Source organism: Zootoca vivipara, chromosome Z (assembly GCF_963506605.1).
Source record: "Zootoca vivipara chromosome Z, rZooViv1.1, whole genome shotgun sequence".
NCBI classification, from domain to species: Eukaryota; Metazoa; Chordata; class Lepidosauria; order Squamata; family Lacertidae; genus Zootoca; species Zootoca vivipara.
This window is the reverse complement of record NC_083294.1, coordinates 3,523,503-3,549,104: the sequence shown is the minus strand read 5'-3', so window position 1 is coordinate 3,549,104 and position 25,602 is coordinate 3,523,503. Positions and strand designations below refer to the sequence as shown.

General features: G+C 44.7%; 1 protein-coding gene across 3 annotated transcripts in view; it reads right to left on the bottom strand.

The window, feature by feature from the left end:
* The window catches only part of NEK6 (NIMA related kinase 6), an 88,338-nt gene that overhangs the window by 20,113 nt on the left and 42,623 nt on the right, over positions 1-25,602 (bottom strand). For all 3 annotated transcript variants that reach the window (XM_035112725.2, XM_035112724.2, XM_060270303.1), the window contains exons 5-7: positions 15,236-15,346; positions 8,093-8,201; positions 4,248-4,355 (exon numbers count right to left, since the gene is read on the bottom strand). In XM_035112725.2, coding sequence (XP_034968616.1) covers positions 4,248-4,355; positions 8,093-8,201; positions 15,236-15,346 — 328 coding nt within the window. The remainder of the gene's footprint in view (positions 1-4,247; positions 4,356-8,092; positions 8,202-15,235; positions 15,347-25,602) is intronic.

Below are 25,602 nucleotides of genomic sequence, written 5' to 3'. Positions count from 1 at the left end.
CTCCAGGCACTCACACAGGACCTTCACCGTCTTCACTGGTTCTGATTTGAAAGAGAGGTAGAGCTGGGTATCATCCGCATACTGATTAACACCCAGCCCAAACCCCCTGATGATCTCTCCCAGCGGTCGTATGTAGATGTTCAAAAGCATGGGGGAGAGGACAGAAGCCTGAGGCACCCCACAAGTGAGAGCCTAGGGGTCCGAACACTTATCCCTCACCACCACTTTCTGTATCCAGGGCAGCTGTCTACCAGCTCCATCTGGTACGCAGGCTGAGACACTACCTGCCCGCAGACTGTCTTGCCAGAGTGGTGCATGCTCTGGTTATCTCCCGCTTGGAGATGGGGCTACCTTTGAAGGTGACCCGGAAACTGCAACTAATCCAGAATGCGGCAGCTAGACTGGTGACTGGGAGCGGCCGCCGAGACCACATAACATCGGTCTTGAAAGACCGACATTGGCTCCCGGTACGTTTCCGAGCACAATTCAAAGTGTTGGTGCTGACCTTGAAAGCCCTGAATGGCCAAGGAGTGTGGTGGCAAGAGTGTGGTAAGCAAGAGGCTTGACAGCCATATGTCAGGAATTCTTTGATGGTGTTTCCTGCTTGGCAGGGGGTTGGACTGGATGATCCTTGTGGTCTCTTCCAACTCTATGATTCTGTGATTCTACTACCTGACCCGGCCACGCGTTGCTGTTAGTCATATGTCAGGAATGCTTTGATGGTGTTTCCTGCTTGGCAGGGGGTTGGACTGGATAGCCCCTGTGGTCTCTTCCAACTCTATGATTCTATGACTCTAACAGGGTGGGAGGAGTTACAGGGATGTGCCTGTGTAAACAGAACATGCGTAAATCAGGGGGTCTCTGAAGGTGAGGGGAATCTTGAGTCTCCATTTAACAGACTGAGACACAGCAACGCGTGGCAGGGCCAGCTAGTGTTTGAGTAAGGTTTGGGGTTTACAAGCATTAAGGACGCGACATGTGGAATGATGTGCACCTCAGTTTATTCTGCCAGCCTGCTGTCAGGTATTTATTTAAGTGGGCCTCGTCCCATCTTGCTTTATGAATGCAGACTTGCGGTGAAGAAATCGGGAGCCTCGAAATCCAGCCATGTAATTTGTCGGAGAGAGACGAGACGTTCGCTTGTATCTGGCGAGGAGCGTATGGGCAAATCTTTCATTTTTCTTTCATTACCCCGGCATGTACTGTCACTTAATTTTTATGTATGCAATCCTTCTTGACAAATATGATCTGCTTCTGGGTAATTCGCTTGACGTTCATTCTGTTCCTCGCTCTAATTATGGCTTCCGTTTCTGACATGGAGGCGTCTTGTGCTGCCAGAGCTAGGACTACACCTGTCAGACAAGTTGCACTGCTGCCTAATGCCCTTTTATGCCAGTGTGATGTTAGCAAATGCAAAGGGAGGGAAAAATAGGTGAATCTATTTGCATAAGCCTTGCACTCAATTCATGGGTCAGCAGCCTTAGATATTAGAGTTTAGGACGGTTGCCAGGGCAACACGGAAATAGGGGGGGGGGATTCCAGTATCGCAAGCAGAGTCGCTGCGCATATGCATTTCCTAATGTCTATCAAAATGCAGATTTCCAGATTAAACGAAACCCAAGGTTGTGCCACTGTGGAGCAAATAAAAATAGAATCATAGAATCATAGAGTTGGAAGAGACCACAAGGGCCACCCAGTCCAACCCCCTGCCAAGCAGGAAACACCATCAAAGCATTCTTGACATATGCCTGTCAAACCTCTCCTTAAAGACCTCCAAAGAAGGAGACTCCACCACACTCCTTGGTAGCTAATTCCACTGCCGAACAGCTCTTACTGTCAGGAAGTTCTTCCTAATGTTGAGGTGGAATCTTCTTTCTTGTAGTTTGAATACATTGCTCCGTGTCCGATTCTCTAGAGCAGCAGAAAACAACCTTTCACCCTCTTCTATATGACACCCTTTGAACATGGCTATCATATCACCCCTTAACCTTCTTTTCTCCAGGCTAAACATACCCAGCTCCCTAAGCCGTTCCTCATAAGGCATCGTTTCCTGTGACCATTTTGGTTGCCCTCTTCTGGACACGTTCCAGCTTGTCAGTATCCTTGTTGAACTGTGGTGCCCAGAACTGGACACAGTACTCCAGGTGAGGTCTGACCAGAGCAGAATACAGTGGTACTATTACTTCCCTTGATCTAGATGCTATTCTCCTATTGATGCAGCCCAGAATTGCATTGGCTTTTTTAGCTGCTGCATCACACTGTTGACTCATGTCAAGTTGGTGGTCTACCAAGACTCCTAGATCCTTTTCACATGCACTGCTCTCAAGCCAGGTGTCCCCCCATCCTTTCATATATATTTTTGCCCAAGTGTAGTACTTTACATTTCTCCCTTGTTTGCTTTGACCCAGTTGTCTAATCTGTGAAGGTCATTTGGAAGTGTGATCCTGTCCTCTGGGGTATTAGCCACCCCTCTCAATTTGGTGTCATCAGCAAACTTGCTCAGGATGCCCTCAAGCTCATCATCCAAGTCATTGATAAAGATGTTGAATAAGACTGGGCCCAAGACAGAACCCTGTGGCACCCCACTAGTCACTTCTCTCCAGGATGAGGAGGAGCCATTGATGAGCACCCTTTGGGTTCGGTCAGCCAGCCAGTTACACATCCACTGATTGGTAGCATTGTCTAGCCCACATTTTACCAGCTTCTTTACAAGAATATCATGGGGCACCTTGGCAAAGGCCTTGCTGAAATGAAGATAGGCTATATCCACACCATTCCCTTCATCTTCCAGGCTTGTAATTCTGTCCATTTAATAAACCAAAGACCATACTTCTTCTCCCACAGTGCTGCAATGGCATGCAATCTTGCAATCTCAGAAACGCAATCTCTGAATGCAATCGGTCAAGTGGTTTTGGAGAAAAGTGGACTTTAACAAACATGGGCCTTCTACATTTCTTATCTACAGTGGTACCTCTACTTACGAATTTAATGCGTTCCGAACGCACATTCGTAAGTCAAAAACAATTGTAAGTTGAATCCCATAGGAATGCATTGGGAGAAAAAATTCGTAAGTCAAAGCAACCCTATCTAAAAATTCGTAAGACGAAAAAATCCTATCTAAGCCTCATCCAAGATGGCGGACGGAGCTCCGTTCGTAAGTAGAAACATTCCTAAGTAGAGTCATTCGTAAGTAGAGGTACCACTGTATATAAAAATGTAAACTGTCCAATGTTTGTTATATTCCACTTTTCTCCCAAACAGCTTGACCAATTATGTTCAAATTTTGACACAACATTCCATTCCAATACCCGAGTGTTTCCATAATCTTAGATTCTACAGATATCACACCTGTCACAGGTAAAAATCATGATTTTTTTGAAAAAACCGAAAAACAGGAACAGGAGAGCTTGCAGAACATCACCCTCTAGCGGCGACTCTACAGGTTCTGCAGCTAGAAAAGCTTCCCTCTCCAAAACAGGCAATACAACAGGCCCCACAAGAGCGAAACGGCAGGCTGAGCTGAGCGGAGGTGGGGACTCACCTGCCCTGGGGTTGGGGACAGGACGGGGTCAGGACGGGTCATGGGTCGGGTCAGGACGAATCACAGGGATGAACCACAGCAATGCGTGTAGGGTTGCCAGACTCAATAGAGGACAGGACATCTGTGCCTTTAATTGCCCTGCTCTCTTTTGAGTCTGGAAACCTTAAAGGGAAACCAGCAGACCCTTTGCTCATAGCTGCCAAGTACCCGGCGGAGAAATCCGGGATCGGCAGCTGCGCGACACCGGAAGTTGCGTCTACGCACTTCCGGACATGTGTAGGCGCCAGCCATTTACTGGTGCCCATAGATGGGCAAAGCAGCACCAGAAAAATGGCCGCAGACAGGGGGGGGGAATTAACAGGAGAGGAGCTGGAACGGGAGACCTCCGGGAAACAGTAAGTAAAAACGGGGGGTTTCCGGGAAATACGGGGTTCTTGGTAGCTATGCCTTTGCTTGGAAATTAAACAAAGGGTCTGCTGATTTCTTTTTCAGGTTTCCAGACTCAAAAGAGAGCAGGGCAATTAAAGGCACAGAAGCCCTGTCCTCTATTGAGTCTGGCAACCCTAAACACGTGGCCGGTCCAGCTAGTAAAATATATAATTTAATCACTAATAGGTAAAAAAAACAACACCATGTGACCAAGAAATCTCTGAGTCAGGTGAATTAGGTAACTGTCACTGAGGCACAATTTCACGAAGGGTCTTACCTAAGGAATGTGCGGCAGTAGTTTTAGAGCTAAAGAAGCGCCCCAGTCCAAGATCTCCAAGTTTCACAACTCCGGTGGCTGTTATGAACACATTGGCTGGCTTTATGTCTGGAAGACAGAAGAGAAAAAGTAAGTAAAAAAAAGAGGGGTTTTGGGGTGGGCTCCATCACAGCCCACAACCTCCTCCCCAATGATGAGTGACTAGGTATGCATGTATAGAACTAGAGATGTAAAATTTCCAGAAATTTTGAAGCTCAGGAAAACCCCCGTGTATTTTAACTGGAAAAGTCGGGTGTCGTCTTATATGCCAGGTCGTATTTCTTATATGGCGTGTATATCCCAAACTCTATATTTTAAGTGGAAACGTCGGGGGTCGTCTTATATGCCGGGTCGTATTTCTTATACGGCGAGTATATCCCAAACTCTATATTTTAACTGGAAAAGTTGGGATCGTCTTATATGCCGGGTCGTATTTGTTATATGACGTGTATATCCCAAACTCTATATTTTAACTGGAAAAGTTGGGATCGTCTTATATGCCGGGTCGTATTTGTTATATGACGTGTATATCCCAAACTCTATATTTTAACTGGAAAAGTTGGGGGTCGTCTTCTATGCCATAATATACGGTACTTTTTTCTTTCTTTCCCATATTGAAAGTCCTTCTGTTACTTTAAAAACATCAAATATAACTATGGGCAATTTTCAAGGGCATAAAATGATCACAACCAGCATATTAAAAACAGAGTGTATCCAAACAGTTATTACAAACAGAATTTACTTTTAAAATAACATTTATCTGCATTTGTAACAAATGGAGCAACAATCTCTTGAACTGTTTACTAGTTTATGTGGAACAAAAAAACCTCCACAATTAAAAAAAAATTCAGAAGTAACAATTATTCATATTTCCTCTCCACAGTATTTAATTTATTTATTTTTCCCGATTTTTCAGAAAAAAACACAAAAAAGGCTTCAGGGGAAAAACGGGGGGGGGGGGGACCGGTATTCTTCCAAATTTTACCGGGTTTTTTTTCTGGGCCTTCACATCTCTATATAGAACTTTGAAAACTGAATTTCCTAAGCCATAATATTGATGATTCTCCAGTCTATTTTACACACCAGGAGAGAGGAGGTTTGTGGGGAAGGATAAACATTATCTTCCCACAACAAACAAATGAAAATTGAGTCTGGCTTAAAACGCTGCAATAGCATAAAGTGCTGTTATGCTCTTCCTTCCCCCTCTCTCACCCCTTCCTTCCTTGTCTCTTTCTCTTTCCTCCCCCTTTCTTTCTTTCTCTCCTTCACTCCTTCCTTCCCTCTCTCTCTCCCCCTCCCTCCTCCCCTTTCCTTCTCTCTCTCACCCCTTCCTTCCCTCTTCCTCTCACTCCTTCCTTCCTTGTCACTCTTTCTCTCTCTCTTCCCTCCCTCCCTTTCTTTCTCTCCTTCCCTCCTCCCTCCCTTCCCTCTCTCCCCCTCCCTCCTTCCCTTTCATTCTCTCTCACCCCTCCCTTCCCTCCTTCCTTCCCTCCCTCTTCCTCTCTCTCTCTCACCACTTCCTTCCTTCTCTCTCTTTCTTTCTCTCTTCCCTCCCTCCCTTTCTTTCTTTCTTTCTTTCTCTCCTTCCCTCCTTCCCTTTCATTCTCTCTCTCACCCCTTCCTTCATTCCTTCCCTCCCTCCTTACTTCCTTCCCTCTTCCTCCCTCTCTCACCCCTTCCTTCCTTGTCTCTCTTTCTCTCTCTCTTCCCTCCCTCCCTTTCTTTCTCTCCTTCCCTCCTTCCTTCCTTCCTTCTCTCTCTCTCCCTCCTTCCCTTTCATTCTCTCTCTCACCCCTTCCCTCCCTCCTTCCTCTCTCTCTCACCCCTTCCTTCTCTCCCTTTCTCTCTCTCTCTCACCCCTTCCTTCCTTCCTTCCCTCCCTCCCTCCCTTTTCCAACTTGTAAGCCCCACCTCACATACCAGCCTTTCTCAACCTGTGGGTCCCCAGATGTTGTTGAACTACAACTCCCCTCCCTACTTCCCTTTCATTCTCTCTCTCACCCCTTCCCTCCCTCCTTCCCTCTCTCTCTCTTCCCTCCCTCCTTCCTTCCCTTTCTTTCTCTTTCACTCCTTCCTTCCCTCCTCCCTCCCTCCCCTCCCTCCTTCCCTTTCATTCTCTCTCTCACTCCTTCCTTCCTTCCATCCTCTCTCACACCCCTTCCTTCCTTCCCTCCCTCTTCCAACTTGTAAGCCCCACCTCACATACCGAATCAGCCTTTATCAACCTGTGGGTCCCCAGATGTTGTTGAACTAAAACTCCCATCGCCCCAGTTAGCAAGGCCAGAGCTCAGGGACGATGGGAGTTGAGGGGATGATGGGAGTTGTAGTCTGACAACATCTGGGGACCCACAGGTTGAGAACCGCTGTGATTGATCTCAAGACACATTGACACCTCCAATATACATTGTTGCTTCCCTTGTTGGCTTAGTTACTGCAGCCCACTTGTTTCGATCAATAGTATAGTTTTATCCATGTCACATTTATTATACGGCGAGTATATCCCAAACTCTATATTTTAAATGGAAACGTTGGGGGCCGTCTTATACGCCGGAATACAGTGCGAGCTCGACTTACGAGCTATTCAAAATCCGACCTTTTCGAGTTACGAGTGGAAAAAGTGGCTGCGCGCTTACGATTTGTGCGACATCCGAACGGAAAACCCATTCGCGGCTAGATGCGGTTTCCTCGACTTGCGAGTTTTTAGATGCAGTTTCCTCGACGTACGAATTTTTCAGTTTCCAATGCATTCCTCTGGGAAACCGTGTTTCCAATGGTGCTTTCCGACTTACGAATTTGTCGACCTACGAAGGTGCCTTCAGAACGAATTAAATCCATAAGTCGAGGCACCAATGGAACTGGAAATGTTGGGGGGTCATCTTATACACCGGAATATATGGTATTATAGATGCTGCAACACTAGGGTGATGACTTTTCATTTTTCCCCCTCAAAAAATATTTCCTGTAGCACAAATAGATGAACTTTTGCCTATTAATGACTAAAATGAGGTCTATTCCATTGAAATATTTCAAAAGGTCACGCACAAACAGTTTTTTAATTTTTTGGTATGCTGTTTGACCATTTCATAAAATGGTATTCACAATTCTATATATATTTCCTATCAAATTTGGACACAATGCCACATTCCACAACGGGGAGGGTTCTTAGCAACATAGGCTATACAAATGTCACACCTGCGCAAGGTAAAAACCCCTTTTGGGGACCTTAAAACTCAGCCAGCAGACCCTGCCGGGCATGCTGGGAAAAGAACCTCCAGGAGAGGTAGCAAAACATCGCCCTCTAGCAGCGTCTCTACTGTTACTGCAGCTAAATAAAGCTTCCTTGTGTGTTTGATGACCCTATATAATGTTGTATATATGTGACTCTCAAGCTTGGGTTCAATTTGATATCTGCTTACAGCGACTTCAAAAATGGTCCAAAAACGGATCAATAAAATTTTTTAAATCATTTTGTATCTCATTGAAAGTGAGATTTTATCTGATCTTTAATGAAAGCTCATCAAATTATGATATAGGGAAATGAGGTTGTAAAAAAGTCATCACCCTACTGCGACACATCTATCGAATTTCAGTTGTGGCAACTACAGGCGCCTCGCCTTCATTATTCTGCTGATCAGCCGAGACGGAACGCTTTACTACCAAGCACAAGGAGGAATCCGTCTTGTGAGCTCCGATGTCTCCAAGCATGCAAGGGCTGAACATCAGCGTAATTGTTTTTGAATGTAGGCGCTTGCTAATTGGAACATTATACTATTATTCAGCAGAAAGAGAGTATGAATTAATGTTACCTCTGTGCATAACCCGGCGGGAGTGCATGTGTTCAACAGCGCTGCACAACTGCACAAAATACTTCCAAACCGTCCGTTCCGGGATTAGCCGCTTCTGCTTTTTAAAATACTGTGAAGGGAAGACAAACAAAAAGATGAACGAGACACTACTGAATCTCTCTCTCTCTCTCTCTCTCTCTCTCTCTCTCTCTCTCTCTCTCATGGCTTATGTGTTCATCAGCTGCTACCTTACTGTAAGGAATAAAGGGACCCCCAACCATTAGGAGGTATTTAAGCATATATAATATACATATATATAATAAAGGGACCACTGACCATTAGGAGGTCATAGAATCATAGAGTTGGAAGAGACCACAAGGGCCACCCAGTCCAACCCCCTGCCAAGCAGGAAACACCACCAAAGCATTCCTGACATATGGCTGACAGCAATGCGTGGCCGGGTCAGGTAGTAGAATCCTAGAATCATAGAGTTTGAAGAGACCACAAGGGTCATCCAGTCCAACCCCCTGCCAAGCAGGAAACACCACCAAAGCATTCCCGACATATGGCTGACAGCAACGCATGGCCAGGTCAGCTAGTAGAATCATAGAGTTGGACGAGACCACAAGGGTCATCCAGTCCAACCCCCTGCCAGGCAGGAAACACCATCAAAGCATTCCTGACATATGGCCGTCAAGCCTCTGCTTAAAGACCTCCAAAGAAGGAGACTCCACCACACTCCTTGGCAGCAAATTCCACTGTCGAACAGCTCTTACTGTCAGGAAGTTCTTCCTAATGTTTAGGTGGAATTAGGTCCAGTCGTGACCGACTCTGGGGTTGCGGCGCTCATCTCGCATTATTGGCCGAGGAAGCCGGCGTACAGCTTCCGGGTCATGTGGCCAGCATGACTAAGCCGCTTCTGGCGAACCACAGCAGTGCACGGAAACGCCGTTTACCTTCCCGCTTGGAGTGGTGCCTATTGATCTACTTGCACTTTGACGTGCTTTCGAACTGTTAGGTTGGCGGGAGCTGGGACCGAGCAACGGGAGCTCACCCCGTCGCGGGGATTCGAACCCGACCTTCTGATCAGCAAGCCCTAGGCTCTGTGGTTGACCATCAGGCAAAGTGGCTCAGCCTCTGCTTCCCATTTAACTCCCTGCCTATGTATATAAACTTCAATGCAATTCACTAATTAACAGCATTACGAAAAAATATGCTTAAATAGGTTTGACATTTTTGAACGGACACCAATGATCATCAGCCTTAATCTCGTTAATTACCTTGCAGAACATATTTAATGCCTAAAACAACAAATGTCTGGAGTGCTTTGCCTTAAGAAACAAAAGGATTTGTTCGGGGTCTGCTGCTGTTTTGCTTTGTTTTTGTTTTTTTCAACCCAGCATCTTGAAGATGTTCATCAGAAGCATAATTATAAAAGAATTCTCCCTTTAGTAAACAAGCTACTGAATGCTGCTCTAATATCAGGTATTGTATTGCAGCACTTATGTTGTTTTCCCCCAATACTGTATATTCCTGCATATAAGACTAATTTTAACCCTGGAAAATCTTCTCAAAAGTCAGGGGTCGTCTTAGACGGTGAGTATATCCCAAACTCTATATTTTAACTGGAAAAGTTGGGGGTTGTCTTATATGCCCAGTCATCTTATACGCCAGAATATACGGTAATATTTATTCATTTTCAAACACAACAAAATACAAGAAAAATCACAACAAAAACAAAAGCAAGAAAAAACATTTTTTAAAAAACATATCAATTCTAACATTTTTACTTGACATTGTGGCCTTCCTCAATTCCCCCCACACTGGGTCCACTTTTAAGCAACTTGCCTATTATAACTGAAATCATTTTTTAAAAATTTTCCTTATCTCTCAACTCCGGACACGGAGCAACGGATTCAAACTGCAAGAAAGAAGCTTCCACCTCAACATTAGGAAGAACTTCCTGACAGTAAGAGCTGTTGGGCAGTGGAATTTGCTGCCAAGAAGTGTGGTGGAGTCTCCTTCTTTGGAGGTCTTTAATCAGAGGCTTGACAGGTATATGCCAAGAATGCTTTGATGGTGTTTCCTGCTTGGCAGGGGGTTGGACTGGATGGCCCTTGTGGTCTCTTCCAACTCTAGATTCTATGATTCTATATCTATTCTAAGAAACATAAACTACCCTAAACCTGAAGAAGTGTGCATGCACACGAAAGCTCATACCAAAATAAAAACTTAGTTGGTCTTTAAGGTGCTACTGAAGGAATTTTTTTTATTTTACTTCGATCCAGACCAACACGGCTACCTACCTGTACCCTAAACCTATAATTCATCAACTATCCTCCCCATAGGCTTTATCCTACAGAGATTTAAATGAGGTTGCATTTGTAGATTCCTAATTTTAAAATTTAATTTTGACATTGTATTTAATCTGCATTTTAATGGAATTGTTTCTTTGATGCTTGCTTTGATATTCTTGTTGTTAGCCGCCCTGTCTTGACTGGGAAGGGCGGGGTATAAATAATAATAATAATAATAATAATAATCCTAAACCTAGAATTCATCAATTAATCCAAATCTAAATTTATTTCCCCATCCATCCATCTTCTATTTTCCCCCTTAGCCTTTAAACTACAATTCCCATCTTCCCCAACCACTGGTCCTGTTAGCTAGGGATCATGGGAGTTGTAGGCCAAAATATCTGGAGGGCCGCAGTTGGGGGATGCCTGATATAGATGAAGAAGAAGAAGAAGAAGAAGAAGAAGAAGAAGAAGAAGAAGAAGAAGAAGAAGAAGAAGAAGAAGAAGAAGAAGAAGAAGAAGAAGACATGCAAAATAGGAAATCAACATGGATATAGGCAGGGCCATTCAACAATGCCCCTCTCTGACCAATGGTTTTTTTGAGGACACCAGCCAAATCATCCCAATAATAATACAGAATAATCATCACAATAATTAATAATAAATAGTAATAAATAAAAATAATACAAATAAGAAGAAATGCAAAATAAGAAATAACATGGATATAGGCAGGGCTATTTCCCAAACTCCCCTCTTCTCTTATGATGCCAGCCAAATCATCCCAATAATAATAATAAATAATAATAAATAATAATAATAATAATAAAAAGAAATGTAAAATAAGAAATCAACATGGATATAGGCAGGCCCATTTCCCAAACTCCCCTCGTCTCTTATGACGCCAGCCAAATCGTCCCAATAATAATAATAAAGAATAATAATAATAGTAATAATAATAAGAAGAAATGCAAAATAAGAAATCTAACATGGATATAGGCAGGGCCATTCCCCAACGCCCCTCTTCTGACCAAGGTTTCTCTGATTACACCAGCCAAATCATCCCAATCATCATCATAATAATAATCCTAAACCTAGAATTCATCAATTAATCCAAATCTAAATTTATTTCCCCATCCATCCATCTATCTTCTATTTCCCCCCTTAGCCTAACATTTATTCCCAAAAACTTTCCATAAATTCAAATATTACTTCTTATATCCTACTAGCTGGCCCTGCCACACGTTGTTGTGGCTTAGTCTGTTAAATGGGTCCTCAGAGTCCCCCTTCAAACTCCTCCCCCCCCCACCCCCAGGCTCATCCCTGTGATCGGCCCCACCCTGTCCTGACTCATTGTGTCGCTGCCCACCCTAGAAATAGGGTTGTCAAATTTGCAGATGACACAACCGTGATCGGGCTCATCTCTGATAAGGAGGGTGAAACGGACTATAGAGATGAGGTGGAGCGGCTGACAGAGTGGTGCAGAGTTAATAACTTGCTCATAAATACAAAGAGAACAAAGGCGCTTGTGGTGGACTTTAGGAGACAGAGGAACGAGGTCCAGCCACTTTTGATTGACAGAATTTGTGTGGAGAGGTTAACAACGTTTAGATTTCTAGGCATTGAGTTACAGGAGGATCTGTCCTGGAGTGTTAATACAAGGGGGCTTGTGAAGAATGCGCAGCAGAGACTGTATTTTTTGAGAATTTTAAGGAAAAACCCTCTTCCACAAAAGCTGCTGCTTGCCTTCTATCACTGTGCTCACGTATGGTTTAAGTGCATGGTTCGGAAGCTGTACTTCTCAGGATAGAGCAGGGCTGTGCAGAATTATTAAAACAGCAGAGAGCATTCTTGGCTGCTCACTCTCCACCTTAGACCAAATCTACACCACCAGGTGCCATAGAAAAGCACTAGACATATCATTCTTTGAGCTCCTGCCATCGGGACGGAGATACAGAACAATGCAGGCAAGAATGAGCCGTCTCAGGAACAGTTTCTTCTCTAGAGCGATTTTGGCCTTAAATGGAAAGCCTGGACTTTGAAGTCATTTTATTTGTTATTTGTATTATATTTACTGTTTTTAATTAGGTTTTGTAAATTTGGATTATGCGGAATGCTTTATCTGAGTGGATGTAGCAACCGAGTAATTGTGTTGTTCCCGCAAGGGGACAATGACAATAAAGCTATCTTATCTTATCTCATGTCCTTCCCGCCCCCTCCTTCCCCCACCCCCCACCCAGGGGAGCCCCCACCTGTTTGGCCTAGTCTTCAAACCTTTACTCGGCCTCATTGCTGCAAAAGGCCTGTTTTCAGTTGGCTGCTGTGGCATTTGGGCCTGCCGGGTGTCAAGTCACCGTCTGAGGAAGCGGGCTTGCTCCTGAGGATTGGCGGATGGATTTCTGTCATAGCTGCCAAGACTCCTGTATTCCCTGGAAAAACCCCGTTTTTCCAGCTGTTCCCAGCTGAAAAAACAAATTTTTTTTGTTTCCCCCCGGTTTATTCTGGCGCGGCGGCCATTTTGGAACTGGGCAGAGCATGCTCAGGAGCGACTTTTGATGCTGCTCTGCCCAGTTCCAAAATGGCGGCAGCGCAACTTCTGGTGCCGTGGCTATTTTGGACCTGGGCAGAGCAGCATCAAAAGTCACTTCTGAGCATGCTCCGCCCAGTTCCAAAATGGCGGCAGCGCTACTTCCGGTCTGATCCCTTATTTTTCAGGCAGGAACTTGGCAGGTATGATCTCCGTGAGTGTCAGATCTCATGGCGGAGGCGGGGTCTGTGGGTGTGGGCTAGACTCCAAGGGGAGGGAGGAGGTGGAGGAGGAGGAGCTGTGGGAAGAACGCCACTTAAGGGCGCTGTTTTAGTTTGTGGGAAAGCAGGTTTTTACCTGTGCAGGTATGAGATGTGAGCAATCCGAGGTGGTACAAACACTCGGGTAGTGGCATGGACCATTGTGTCCAAATTTCAGGGCGATTGGTCAAGCGGTTACCGAGAAAAGTGGAGCCCACAGTTTCACATTTTTCACACACACACACACACACACACACACATGACCCACAACCGACTGCTGTGTGTTAGTCTGTCAAATGGAGGATAATAGCCCCCCCTTCAGATCCTCCTGAGTCTCAGACTCCCCCTGTTTTACAGGATCTCGTGGCGGAGGCGGGGTTTGTGGGTGTGGGCTATACTCCATGGGGAGGGAGGAGGAGGAGCTGTGGGAATAACGCCACTTGAGGGCGCTGTTTTAGTTTGTGGGAAAGCAGGTTTTTACCTGCGCAAGTATAAGATGTGAGCAATCCGAGGTGGTACAAATACTCGGGGAGTGGCATGCACCGTTGTGTCCTAATTCCAGGACAATCGGTCAAGCGGTTACTGAGAAAAGTGGAGTCCACAGTTTCACCTTTTTTTACATATATATATATATATATAGGCTAGCTGGCCCTGCACGCATTGCTGTGCGTTAGTCTGTCAAATGGAGGGTAATAGCCCCCCTTCAGATCCCCCTGAGCCTCAGTGTCCCCCTGTTTTACAACGCCTGCTAAATTTAAAAGTAAAAACGCCTTGCCATGCCCCCAAGTGCGTTGCTGTGGGTTATTTCCCCCCCCCCCGGGCCTAGTGGGGGCCTGGCGGCCTGGCAGGGGCCTACATAAAACAAACTCCGTGCTGCGGCCTGCAATCCGGGCACTCCCCCTCTCCCCCCGGGGCCTAGTGGGGACCTGGGGGCCTGGCAGGGGCCTACATAAAACAAAGGCCGTGCTGCAACCTGTGATCCGGGCGCTCGCCCTCCCCCCCCCGGGCCTAGCAGCCTGGCAGGGCCTAGGGGTCTGGTAATGGCCGCCTTGGTGGTTTCAGTTGCTTGGTTGATGGTGTCATTATTTGGTTTGTGGGTGTGGTGTAGATTCCACAGGAAGGGAGGGGTGTGCTGTGGGAGGAATTCCACTTGAGGGCGCTGTTTTACTTGGAGGGATAGCAGGTTTCTACCTGCGCAGGTGTGAGATTTGAGGGAATTTTTTTTCTGCAAACACTCGGGGAGTGGCATGGACCATTGTGTCCAAATTCCAGGACAATCGGTCAAGCGGTTTCGGAGAAAAGTGGAGCCCACAGTTTCACCTTTTTAACATTTATATATATATATAGATTAACATTTAAACACTTTAATCTACTTCAGCCCCCCCCCCCCCGACTCAGAGTCTCCCAGATGAATCAGCCAGTTTCCATAAGTTGTTATATGGTGGTATTGTGCTGGCGTGCTATGGTCCATGGGGTCACGAAGAGTCGGACACGACTAAACGACTAAACAACAACAACATATATATTTGGTGGTATTGTAAAGGAATTAAGAAATATTGGGAAATGATCTATAAAGAACTGAAAAATACAAATACAGGTGAAACTCGGAAAATCAGAATATCATCGAAAAGTGCATTTATTTCAGTAACGCAACTTATTATTTGTCGTTTTTCCTTTAATTTTGACAAACGTTTCTTTTGGAAATTCCACCGTAATAAAACAAATAGTTACAATCAAACAAAAATAAACATCTCTAGAAAGATAAACAAAAATAAACATCACTAGGTCATTTCATTAATGACATTCCATTTATAATTGACCTGCCTAATGACAAATAATTACAATGACAACCAATAAAGGCTTGATATATCTTACTTTGAGTGTCATGCATCTATCTCATAGATTGGTTTCACCTTTTAAGTTGAGTTACTGAAATAAAGGCACTTTTCGATGATCGTCTAATTTTCCGAGTTCCACCTGTTTGTGCTCCACTTCCCCAATATACCCTTGATTCCAATTTCCAAAGTTTTATTTTACCTTATCAAAGGAACTGTGCAGCCTCAAGAAGAAGGCTTCTTCTTACCTTAATCATCTGAGATAGGTCACCGGCATCAGCAAGTTCCAAAACAATGTTAAGTTCATTGTCCTCAATAAATGAATCCAAATACTTGATTATGTTGGGGTGGTTCAGTTGCTGCAAATACACGGAGGAGGAGGACAATCACTATATGAATGTACAGAACACCAGTGTGTAATACATTGGAACCTCAGGTTAAGTACTGAATTGGTTCCGGAAGTCCGTACTTAACCTGAAGCATACTTAACCTGAAGCGAACTTTCCCATTGAAAGTAATGGAAAGTGGATTAATTCGTTCCAGACGGGTCCGTGGAGTACTTAAACTGAAAGTACTCAAATTGAAGTGTACTTAAACCAAGGTATGACTGTAATTGGTACTGGAAGTCCGTACTTAACCTGAAGCGTACTTAACCTGAAGTGAACTTTCCCATTGAAAGTAATGGAAAGTGGATCAATCTGTTCCAGACGGGTCCACGGAGTACTTAACCTGAAGCATACTTAACCCGAAGTATGAGTGTAATTGGTTGTGGAATCCGTACTTAACCTGAAGCGAACTATTCCCACTGAAAGTAATGGAAAGTGGATTAATCTGTTCCAAACGGGTCCATGGAGTACGTAAACTGAAAGTACTCAAATCGAAGCGTACTTAAACTGAGGTACGACTGTAATTGGTTCTGGAAGTCTGTACTTAACCTGAAGCGTACTTAACCTGAAGCGAACTTTCACATTGAAAGTAATGGAAAGTGGATTAATCCGTTCCAGATAGGTCCGCGGAGTACTCAACCCAAAGAAATGGAAAGTGGATTAATCCGTTCCAGACGGGTCCGCGGAGTACTCATCCTGAAGAGTACTTAACCCAAAGTATGAGTATACTTGGTTCCGGAAGTCCGTACTTAACCTGAAGCGAACTTTTCCATGGAAAGTGATGGAAAGTGGATTAATCTGTTCCAGACGTGTCTGCGAACTAAGTAAATTGAAAGTACTCAAACTGAAGCGTACTTAACCCGAAGTATGACTGTACAGTGGTACCTTGGTTGAAATACACAATTGATTCTAGAAGTCTGTACTTAACCTGACACGTACTTAACCTGAAGCGAATTTTTCCATTCAAAGTAATGGAAAGTGGTTTAATCTTTTCCAGACGGTCCGCGGAGTACTCAACCTGAAGCATACTTAACCCAAAGTATGAGTGTAATTGGTTCCGGAGCTCCGTACTTAACCTGAAGCGTACTTAACCTGAGGCGAACTTTCCGGAAAGTGGATTAATCCGTTCCAGACGGGTCCGCGGAGTACTTAACCTAAAGCGTACTTAACCTGAAGCAAACTTTCCCATGGAAAGTACTGGAAAGTGGATTAATCCATTCCAGACGGGTCTGCGGAGTACTTAACCTGAAGCTTACTGAACCTGAAGCAAACTTTCCCTTTGAAAGTAATGGAAAGTGGATTAATTCGTTCCAGACGGGTCCGCAGAGTACTTAAACTGAAAGTACTCAAACCGAAGCGTACTTAAACCGAGGGATGACTGTACCAATTTGTCTGGAATTCCTGCACCCACAAGAAAAAACGCCAGCGAGTGCATTTGTACACTAATAGGCTTATTTGAAATTTCTACCTTTTGACATGGGGGGGGGGGAAAGCCTGCAGAAGCTTCGCTCCAGCTTTATCCTTTAATGCACATAAATACTCTAGCTTCTCAGACGACTGTTCCCCTCTCATTTTCCAAATGCTGCTGCAAAATTTGATGGAAGCAAATGCCTGATGCATATGCAGAGCAACGCAGTCGGTGACAGGCGTGCAAAAAAGCAAGCGGCCACTAACGGGAAAGTGTGAAGAAGCAGTGGAAGAAGATTGGAAGAAATTTAAAGTTGATTTCAAGAAGAAGCGTATAATAGGATAGGATGAATAGAAGTGAGGGAGAAACAAAGAGGTTGTAGATAATTCAATGGTGAGAGGTAAGTATTGTTAGAATTAGACAAGACTTAGGTTGTAGATAATACAATGGTGTGAAAGAAATATTGTTAGAGGATAGTTATAATTGATTTAAAAGGAAAGATATAGGTAGAATGTAAAATGGTAAGATATAAAGATAGAGAAATAAGAAAATATTAACTAAAATTTTGAGTTTATATAAGAATTAGAGATTGCTAAGGATGATCTGTAAAGGAACGCAGGAGGAGGTGGAATGAGGAAGTCACTAGATTAGAAATAAGGATTATAAATTAGAATTTTTGTTTTTGTATTTTTGTACTTTTTGTGTTTTGTATGTTTTTTGTTGTTTGTTAAAAAATCTTAATAAATATATATTTTAAAAAAATAAGCAGGCAAACTACAGATGTGAATTTTGGAAGAAATGTGAAAAGAATAACAAATGCTGCTGTTTCCCCCATTTTTCTGTAAAGTGTGAAGCAATTTAAAATGTCAGTGGATAATAAAAGGATAAACGATAAAAAAGAAAAGAAAGGATATGGTTGGGAATGTAATGTATCAAGAATCAAAAGGCATAGGAATAAGTTTATATTCAGTAAAATTTAGAGATTACGTAATAGTTAGAAATTACTAAAGATGATGTATAATGGAACGCAGTAAGAGGAGGAATGAGGAAGTCAATAGATTAGAAATAAGGTTTATAAATGAGAATTTTTGTTTTTTATGTTTTTTGTTCTTTTTGTGTGTTGTTTTTTGTATTTTTGTAGTTTTATATATTGTGTGGAGTGTGTTTTGTAGATGTATTCTGCTGTTGTTATAAAACAGGGTCCCCAAACTACGGCCCGGGGGCCGAATGCGGCCCAATTGGGCTCTCAATCCGGCCCGCGACGACCCTCGCCGCCGCCACCTGCTCTTACGGCGCGCAGCGCGGCGGCGCTCTTCCAGGTCGGAAAAAAGCGCCGAAAATCCTTTGTGCGCATGCGTATGGGCCTCTCCCGACCCAGAAGAGGTCATTTCTGGTGCACTTCCGGGTCGGGGGAGGCCCATACGCATGCGCACAAACAATTTCCGGCGCTTTTTCCGACCTGGAAGCGCGCCGCTGCGCCAGTAAGCGCCCGTGCGCATGCGCACGGGCGTGCACTTACCCGCCCACCGGCCCGCCGCGCGATCGGCACGGTGGGAACCGGCCCAAAGCCCGGTAAGTCTGGGGACCCCTGTTATAAAATCTTAAGAAATATATATTTTAAAAAAAATTAAAGGGAAAGTGTGATGCTGGAAAGCTGGCTGATGTTTCGAGCCACATTATTAACTGCTTTTTCTCTCCTTGCTGTTTAGAGCAGGCATCCCCAAACTTCGGCCCTCCAGATGTTTTGAACTACAATTCCCATCTTCCGTGACCATTGGTCCTGCTAGCTAGGGATCATGGGAGTTGTAGGCCAAAACATCTGGAGGGCCGCAGTTTGGGGACACCTGGTTTAGAGAGTGCTCCACATTCCTCCGCCCCAACTCAGCAGTCATGACTTTTTATCGGACAAATCCCAAGTTGGAATTCAGATTGCCGAAAGAAATATCAACAACTTCAGATATGCAGATGACACAACCTTGATGGCAGAAAGTGAGGAGGACTTAAATAACCTTATTAATTATTGCATATTTTATGTAACATTACTATGTGGGAAAAGAATCTACAGTTAGAACTGGATATGGAACTGGATATGGTTGAAAATTGGGGAAGGAGGATGACAAGGCTGTATATTGTCTCCCTGCTTATTTGACTTCTATGCAGAATTCATCATGCCAAAGGCTGGACTGGATGAATCCCAAGGCGGAATTAAGATTGCTGGAAGAAATATCAACAACCTCAGATATGCTGATGACACAACCTTGATGGCAGAAAGTGAGGAGGAATGAAAGAACCTTTGAATGAGGGTGAAAGAGGAGAGGGCAAAAGATGGTCTGAAGCTCAACATCAAAAAAACCAAGATCATGGCCACTGGTCCCATCACCTCCTGGCAAATAGAAGGGGAAGAAATGGAGGGAGTGAGAGATTTGACTTTCTTGGGTTCCATGATAACTGCAGATGGTGACAGCAGTCACAAAATTAAAAGTTGCCTGCTTCTTGGGAGAAAAGCAATGACAAACCTAGACATCATCTTCAAAAGCAGAGACATCACCTTTCCGACAAAGGTCCGTCTAGTTCAAGCTATGGTTTTCCCAGTAGGGATGTATGGAAGTGAGAGCTGGGCCATCAAGAAGGCTGATCGCCGAAGAATGGATGCTTTCGATTCTAGTGCTGGAGGAGACTCTTGAGAGTCCCATGGACTGAGAGAAGATAAAACCTATCCATTCTGAAGGTAATCAGCCCTGAGTACTCACTGGAAGGACCGATTCTGAAGCTGAGGCTCCAAGACTTTGGCCACCTCATGGGAAGAGAAGACTCTCTGGAAAAGACCCTGATGTTGGGAAAGATGGAGGGCACAAGGAGAAGGGGACGACAGAGGACGAGATGGTTGGACAGTGTTCTTGAAGCTACGAACATGAGTTTGACCAAACTGCGGGAGGCAGTGGAAGACAGGAGTGCCTGGCGTGCTCTGGTCCATGGGGTCACAATATGGAGGGCACAAGGAGAAGGGGATGACAGAGGACGAGATGGTTGGGACAGTGTTCTCGAAGTCACCAACGTGGCCACCTCATAAGAAGAGAAGACTCCCCTGATGTTGGGAAAGATGGAGGGCATAAGGAGAAGGGGAGGAGAAGGGAGGAGATGGTTGGGCAGTGTTCTAAAAGTGCCTGGCGTGCTATGGTCCATGGGGTCACGAAGAGTCGGACACGACTAAACAACAACAAACTCATTTTCCTGTGTAATACACTTTGTTGGAAAAGCATTGTGAGAAATTACAGAGAACAGTCACTGCTGGTCCAACACTTGCATGGATGCTGCTCAAAGCGTGGTAGAATGTCAGTGTGTTCAATAATATTGTGTTGCAAATGCATGAATCATAGAATCATAGAGTTGGAAGAGACTACAAGGGCCATCCAGTACAACCCCCTACCTAGCAGGAAACACCATCAAAGCACTCTTGACATATGGCTGACAGCAACGCGTGGCCGGATCAGCTAGTAGAATCATAGAGTTGGAAGAGACCACAAGGGCCATCCAGTCCAACCCCCTGCCAAGCAGGAAGCACCATCATAGAATCATCAAGTTGGAAGAGACCACAAGGGCCATCCAGTCCAACCGCCTGCCAAGCAGGAAACACCATCAAAGCATTCTTGACATATGCCTGTCAAGCCTCTGCTTAAAGACCTCCAAAGATGGAGACTCCACCACACTCCTTGGCAGCAAATTCCACTGCCAAACAGCTCTTACTGTCAGGAAGTTCTTCCTAATGTTTAGGTGGAATCTTCCTTCTTGTAGTTTGAGCAATCTATTAGTAGTTGTTGCCTACGGGGCATTCCTTTCAAATGGATCCAACTTTTTGACGGAAAGTTCCAACCAGATCGGACAGATTTTGCCCAAGATGTATATAATTCAGCTCTGAAGGGATGAACATACCACGCCAAATGTCTGAATGTCAACTAGAAATGCAGTTTTTAATGACACGGTGCAGGTCAGCGTTTTTGGAGAATTTGCTTCAGGTGCCAGAATTTATCCCACAGAGTCGAGGAGGGCAGAGTTCTTTAATGATTTCTTTAGAGGCAGGGGGACTGCTTCAGTCTGCCTGTCAGCATCAGCAATCGGAAGGCCCTTTGATCGGTCGTGCACAGCTAATAACATGTCAAACAAAGACCTGCAAATCGTTTCTTGTTAATTGATGGCTCCCTGGACAATTGCTCTTACAAATATTTGCAGATTGAAGGCTGTTTTGCGATGCTGTACAAAAGCAGAGGTAGGGATAATATATACTTAGGCAAAAATTTTATTCTTGTTTATGTTATTTAGTCGCATAGTTGTGTCCGACTCTTCGTGATATGATAGCCATGTTCAAATATATAAAAGGATGTCATATAGAAGAGGGAGAAAAGTTGTTTTCTGCTGCTCCACAGAAGCGGACATGGAGCAATGGATTCAAGCTACAAGAAAGCTTCCACCTCAACATTAGGAAGAACTTCCTGACAGTAAGAGCTGTTCGGCAGTGGAATTTGCTGCCAAGGAGTGTGGTGGAGTCTCCTTCTTTGGAGGTCTTTAAGCGGAGGTTTGACAGGCATATGTCAATAATGCTTTGATGGTGTTTCCTGCTTGGCAGGGGGTTGGACTGGATGGCCCTTGTGATCTCTTCCAACTCTATGATTCTATGATTCTGTGACCCTATGGACCAGAGCACGCCAGGCACTCCTGTCTTCCTCTGCCCCCCACAGTTTGGTCAGACTCATGTTGGTAGCTTCAAGAACACTGTCCAACCATCTCGTCATCTGTCGTCCCCTTCTCCTTGTGCCCTCTAACATTTCATGACTACTGTCACCATCTGCAGTGATCATGGAACCCAAGAAAGTGAAATCTCTCACTGCCTCCATTTCTTCCCCTTCAGTTTGCCAGGAGGTGATGGGACCAGTGGCCACGATCTTGGTTTTTTTTTTTTTATGTTGAGCTTCAGACCATATTTTGCACTCTCCTCTTTCACCCTCATTCAAAGGTTCCTTAATTCCTCCTCACTTTCTCCCATCAAGATTGATGTTGGGAAAGATGGAGGGCACAAGGAGAAGGGGACGGCAGAGGATGAGATGGTTGGACAGTGTTCTCGAAGCTACCAACATGCTCCAAGACTTTGGCCACCTCAGGAGAAGAGAAGACTCCCTGGAAAAGACCCTGATGTTGGGAAAATTGGAGGGCACAAGGAGAAGGGGACGACAGAGGACGAGATGGTTGGACAGTGTTCTCGAAGCTACCAAGATGCTCCAATACTTTGGCCACTTCAGGAGAAGAGAAGACTCCCTGGAAAATACCCTGATGTTGGGAAAGATGGAGGGCACAAGGAGAAGGGGACGAGAGAGGACGAGATGGTTGGACAGTGTTCTCGAAGCTACCAAGATGCTCCAATTCTTTGGCCACCGCATGAGAAGAGAAGACTCCCCTGATGTTGGGAAGATCGAGGGCACAAGGAGAAGGGGACGACAGAGGACAGAGATGGTTGGACAATGTTCTCGACGCTACCAAACTGCAGGAGGCAGTGGAAGACAGGAGTGCCTGGCGTGCTCTGGTCCATGGGGTGACGAAGAGTCGGACACGACTAAACGACTAAACAACAACAAGACATTGAACTGCTTTGGAAATATATGCAGGGAAAGTAGAGTGTAAATCAAGCATCCCCAAACTTCGGCCCTCCAGATGTTTTGGACTACAATTCCCATCATCCCTGACCACTGGTCCTGTTAGCTATGGATCCTGGGAGTTGTAGGCCAAAACATCTGGAGGGCCGCAGTTTGGGGATGCCTGGTGTAAATTGTCGCTTAGTCGTGAGAAGAGTGTGAATTACTAAACTCAAAATAAGACACCCATTGCTCTTGCTCTTTGCATAGTTCAAAAATCATCATTCTGCAATGCCTTGAAGTGTCAGGTTTCAACGTTACTCCCACTTTGTGCAGTGCAACCTTGGCCAAACAAGGACAATGTTGGGGAATGGCAGGTGAAGCCAGAGAAGGACTCTGAAGGTGAGGGGAGTCTGAAGGGGGACTGTGAGGCTCCATTTAACAGACTGAGCCACAGCAACGCCTGGCCGGGCCAGCTAGTAGTCTAAAAGCATGCATTGAAGGACCAGGTGCGCAGCCTGGGAGTCATTTTGGACTCACAGGTGTCCATGGAGGCACAGATTAATTCTGTGTCCAGGGCGGCTGTCTTCCAGCTCCATCTGGTACGCAGGCTGAGACCCTACCTGCCCGCAGACTGTCTCGCCAGAGTGGTGCATGCTCTGGTTATCTCCCGCTTGGACTACTGCAATGCGTTCTACGTGGGGCTACCTTTGAAGGTGACCCGGAAACTGCAATTAATCCAGAATGCGGCAGCTAGACTGGTGACTGGGAGCAGCCGCCGAGACCACATAACACCGGTCCTGAAAGACCTACATTGGCTCCCAGTACATTTCCGAGCACAATTCAAAGTATTGGTGCTGACCTTGAAAGCCCTAAACGGCCTCGGTCCAGTATACCTGAAGGAGCATCTCCACCCCCATTGTTCAGCCCGGACACTGAAATCCAGCACCGAGGGCCTTCTGGCGGTTCCCTCACTGCGAGAAGCAAAGCTACCTGGAACCAGGCAGAGGGTCTTTTCGGTAGTGGCGGCCGCCCTGTGGAACGCCCTCCCGTCGAAGGTCAAGGAGATAAACAACTAACTGACATTTAGAAAACACCTAAAGGCAGCCCTGTTTAGGGAAGTTTTTAATCTGTGATATTTTAATGTATTTTGGTATTTGTTGGAAGCTGCCCAGAGCGGCGGGGGAAACCCAGCCAGATGGGCAGGGTATAAATAATAAATAATAATAATAATAATGCATGCAAAAGACTTGCTCAGACGCCTTTAACCATACACAGGGAAGCAAAAAAGAAAGTGCTAATTCTCCCAGTATATCATCTTTCCTCGTTTCTGTCTACACAGCCCAGCTAATATAGCATTCACAACTTAACATCTGGTAAGCTTGGCACAGGGAGATCTCCAGTTGCCTCTGGAAATCTTATACAGCAGGGTTGATAATTGACCATCTCAATTCCCCTGTCATTCTGAGGGTTTTGATTGCCCTTCTCCTTGATTCTAACCTATGTGGACACAATGTATATCAGGCATCCCCAAACTGCAGCCCGGGACAGGGTGGGAGGAGTCAAAGGGATGTGCCTTTGTAAATAGAACATATGTAAAACAGGGGGACCCTGAAGGTGAGGGGAGTCTGAAGGGGGACTCTGAGACTCCATTTAACAGACTGAGCCACAGCAATGCGTGGCCGGGCCAGCTAGTAGTCTATAAGCATTAGGGTGGGTCATAAAAAAACTTTTCCGAAAATGTTTCCTCCCTTGATCTTATCTTAGGTGTATGGTACCGGTATAAACATAGTCAAATTTCAGATTTGGGACAAATCGCTTAATATTTAGACCCAGATTGAAATTTTGCCTCACTACGAGTGATAAAAAACATAGGAATTTGACTCCTTTAATTCTCAGTATGTTAAATTGTGAACTAATAAACATAAATGTTAGGTTTTATGTGGAGCAATAATAGTTGCATACTATTAATTTCTGCAATATTTATTTATTTAAGAGAAAGCATGTTGATAATTTGCATGAGAAACCAATGGTTTTGAAAAATATGATATGGAACAATTAAGCAAACTGTGTACTCAACAAGTAAACATAAACAATCAAACGCCACTCATATTATGTGTTCCGTCAAAACATCACCTTAGACTTAATTACTTGGCATAAATTGTACTAAATGCTTACATTTTGTGTACAGTGGTACCTCGGTTTATGAACACAATTGGTTCCAGAAGTCTGTTCATAAACTGAAGCATTCATAAACTGAAGCAAACTTTCCCATTGAAAGTAATGGAAAGTGAATTAATCCGTTCCAGATGGGTCCACGGCATTCGTAAACCGAAAATTCGTAAACCGAGCTGTTCATAAACCGAGGTTCCACTGTAATTAATAAGATTATGTCTTATGCAATATATACATTGCACATGTCCACCATATTATATCACGCTAAAAATATGGTTTTATGCATGACACTAAACGTCTATTTTGGCGCAAAGACCTTCTTTGTCTCTTGTTTTGGGAATTTGTTGTTCTGATGGTAGCATCACGTCTTTTCTCTCCAATAACACATCATATTGATCATTCGTAGTGAGGCAAAATTTCAATCTGTAGAAGCAGGGTCTAAATATTAAGCGATTTGTCACAAATTTGAAATTTAACTATGTTTATACCATACGCCTGAGATAAGATCAAGGGAGGAAACATTTCGGGGGGGGATTTTTATGACCCACCCTTCACTGACGCTCCATTTAACAGACTGAGCCGCAGCAATGCGTGGCTGAGCCAGCTAGTCATCTATAAGCATGCCTAGTGCATGAAGAAGACTTGCTCGGACGCCATTAACCATACACAGAGAAGCAGAGAAGAAAGTGCTAATTCTCCCAGCGTATCACCATTCCTCATTGTCGTCTTCACAGCCCAGCTAATATAGCGTTCACAACTTAACATCTGGCAAGCTTGGCACAGGGAGATCTGCATTCGCCTCTGGACATCTCAGACAGCAGGGGTGATAATTGACCATCTCAAATCCCCCTGTCACTCTGAGGGTTTTGATGTCACTTCTCCTTGATTCTAACCTATGTGGACGTAATGCTCTGAATATATCTAGCACCATATGGGAGACTCTTCCCCTGCACCTTCACGCGAGCCGTATTTTGTGTAGAGCATTACAACACCAAAAGGCATTCTTGATTATCTTCACTTGGGTT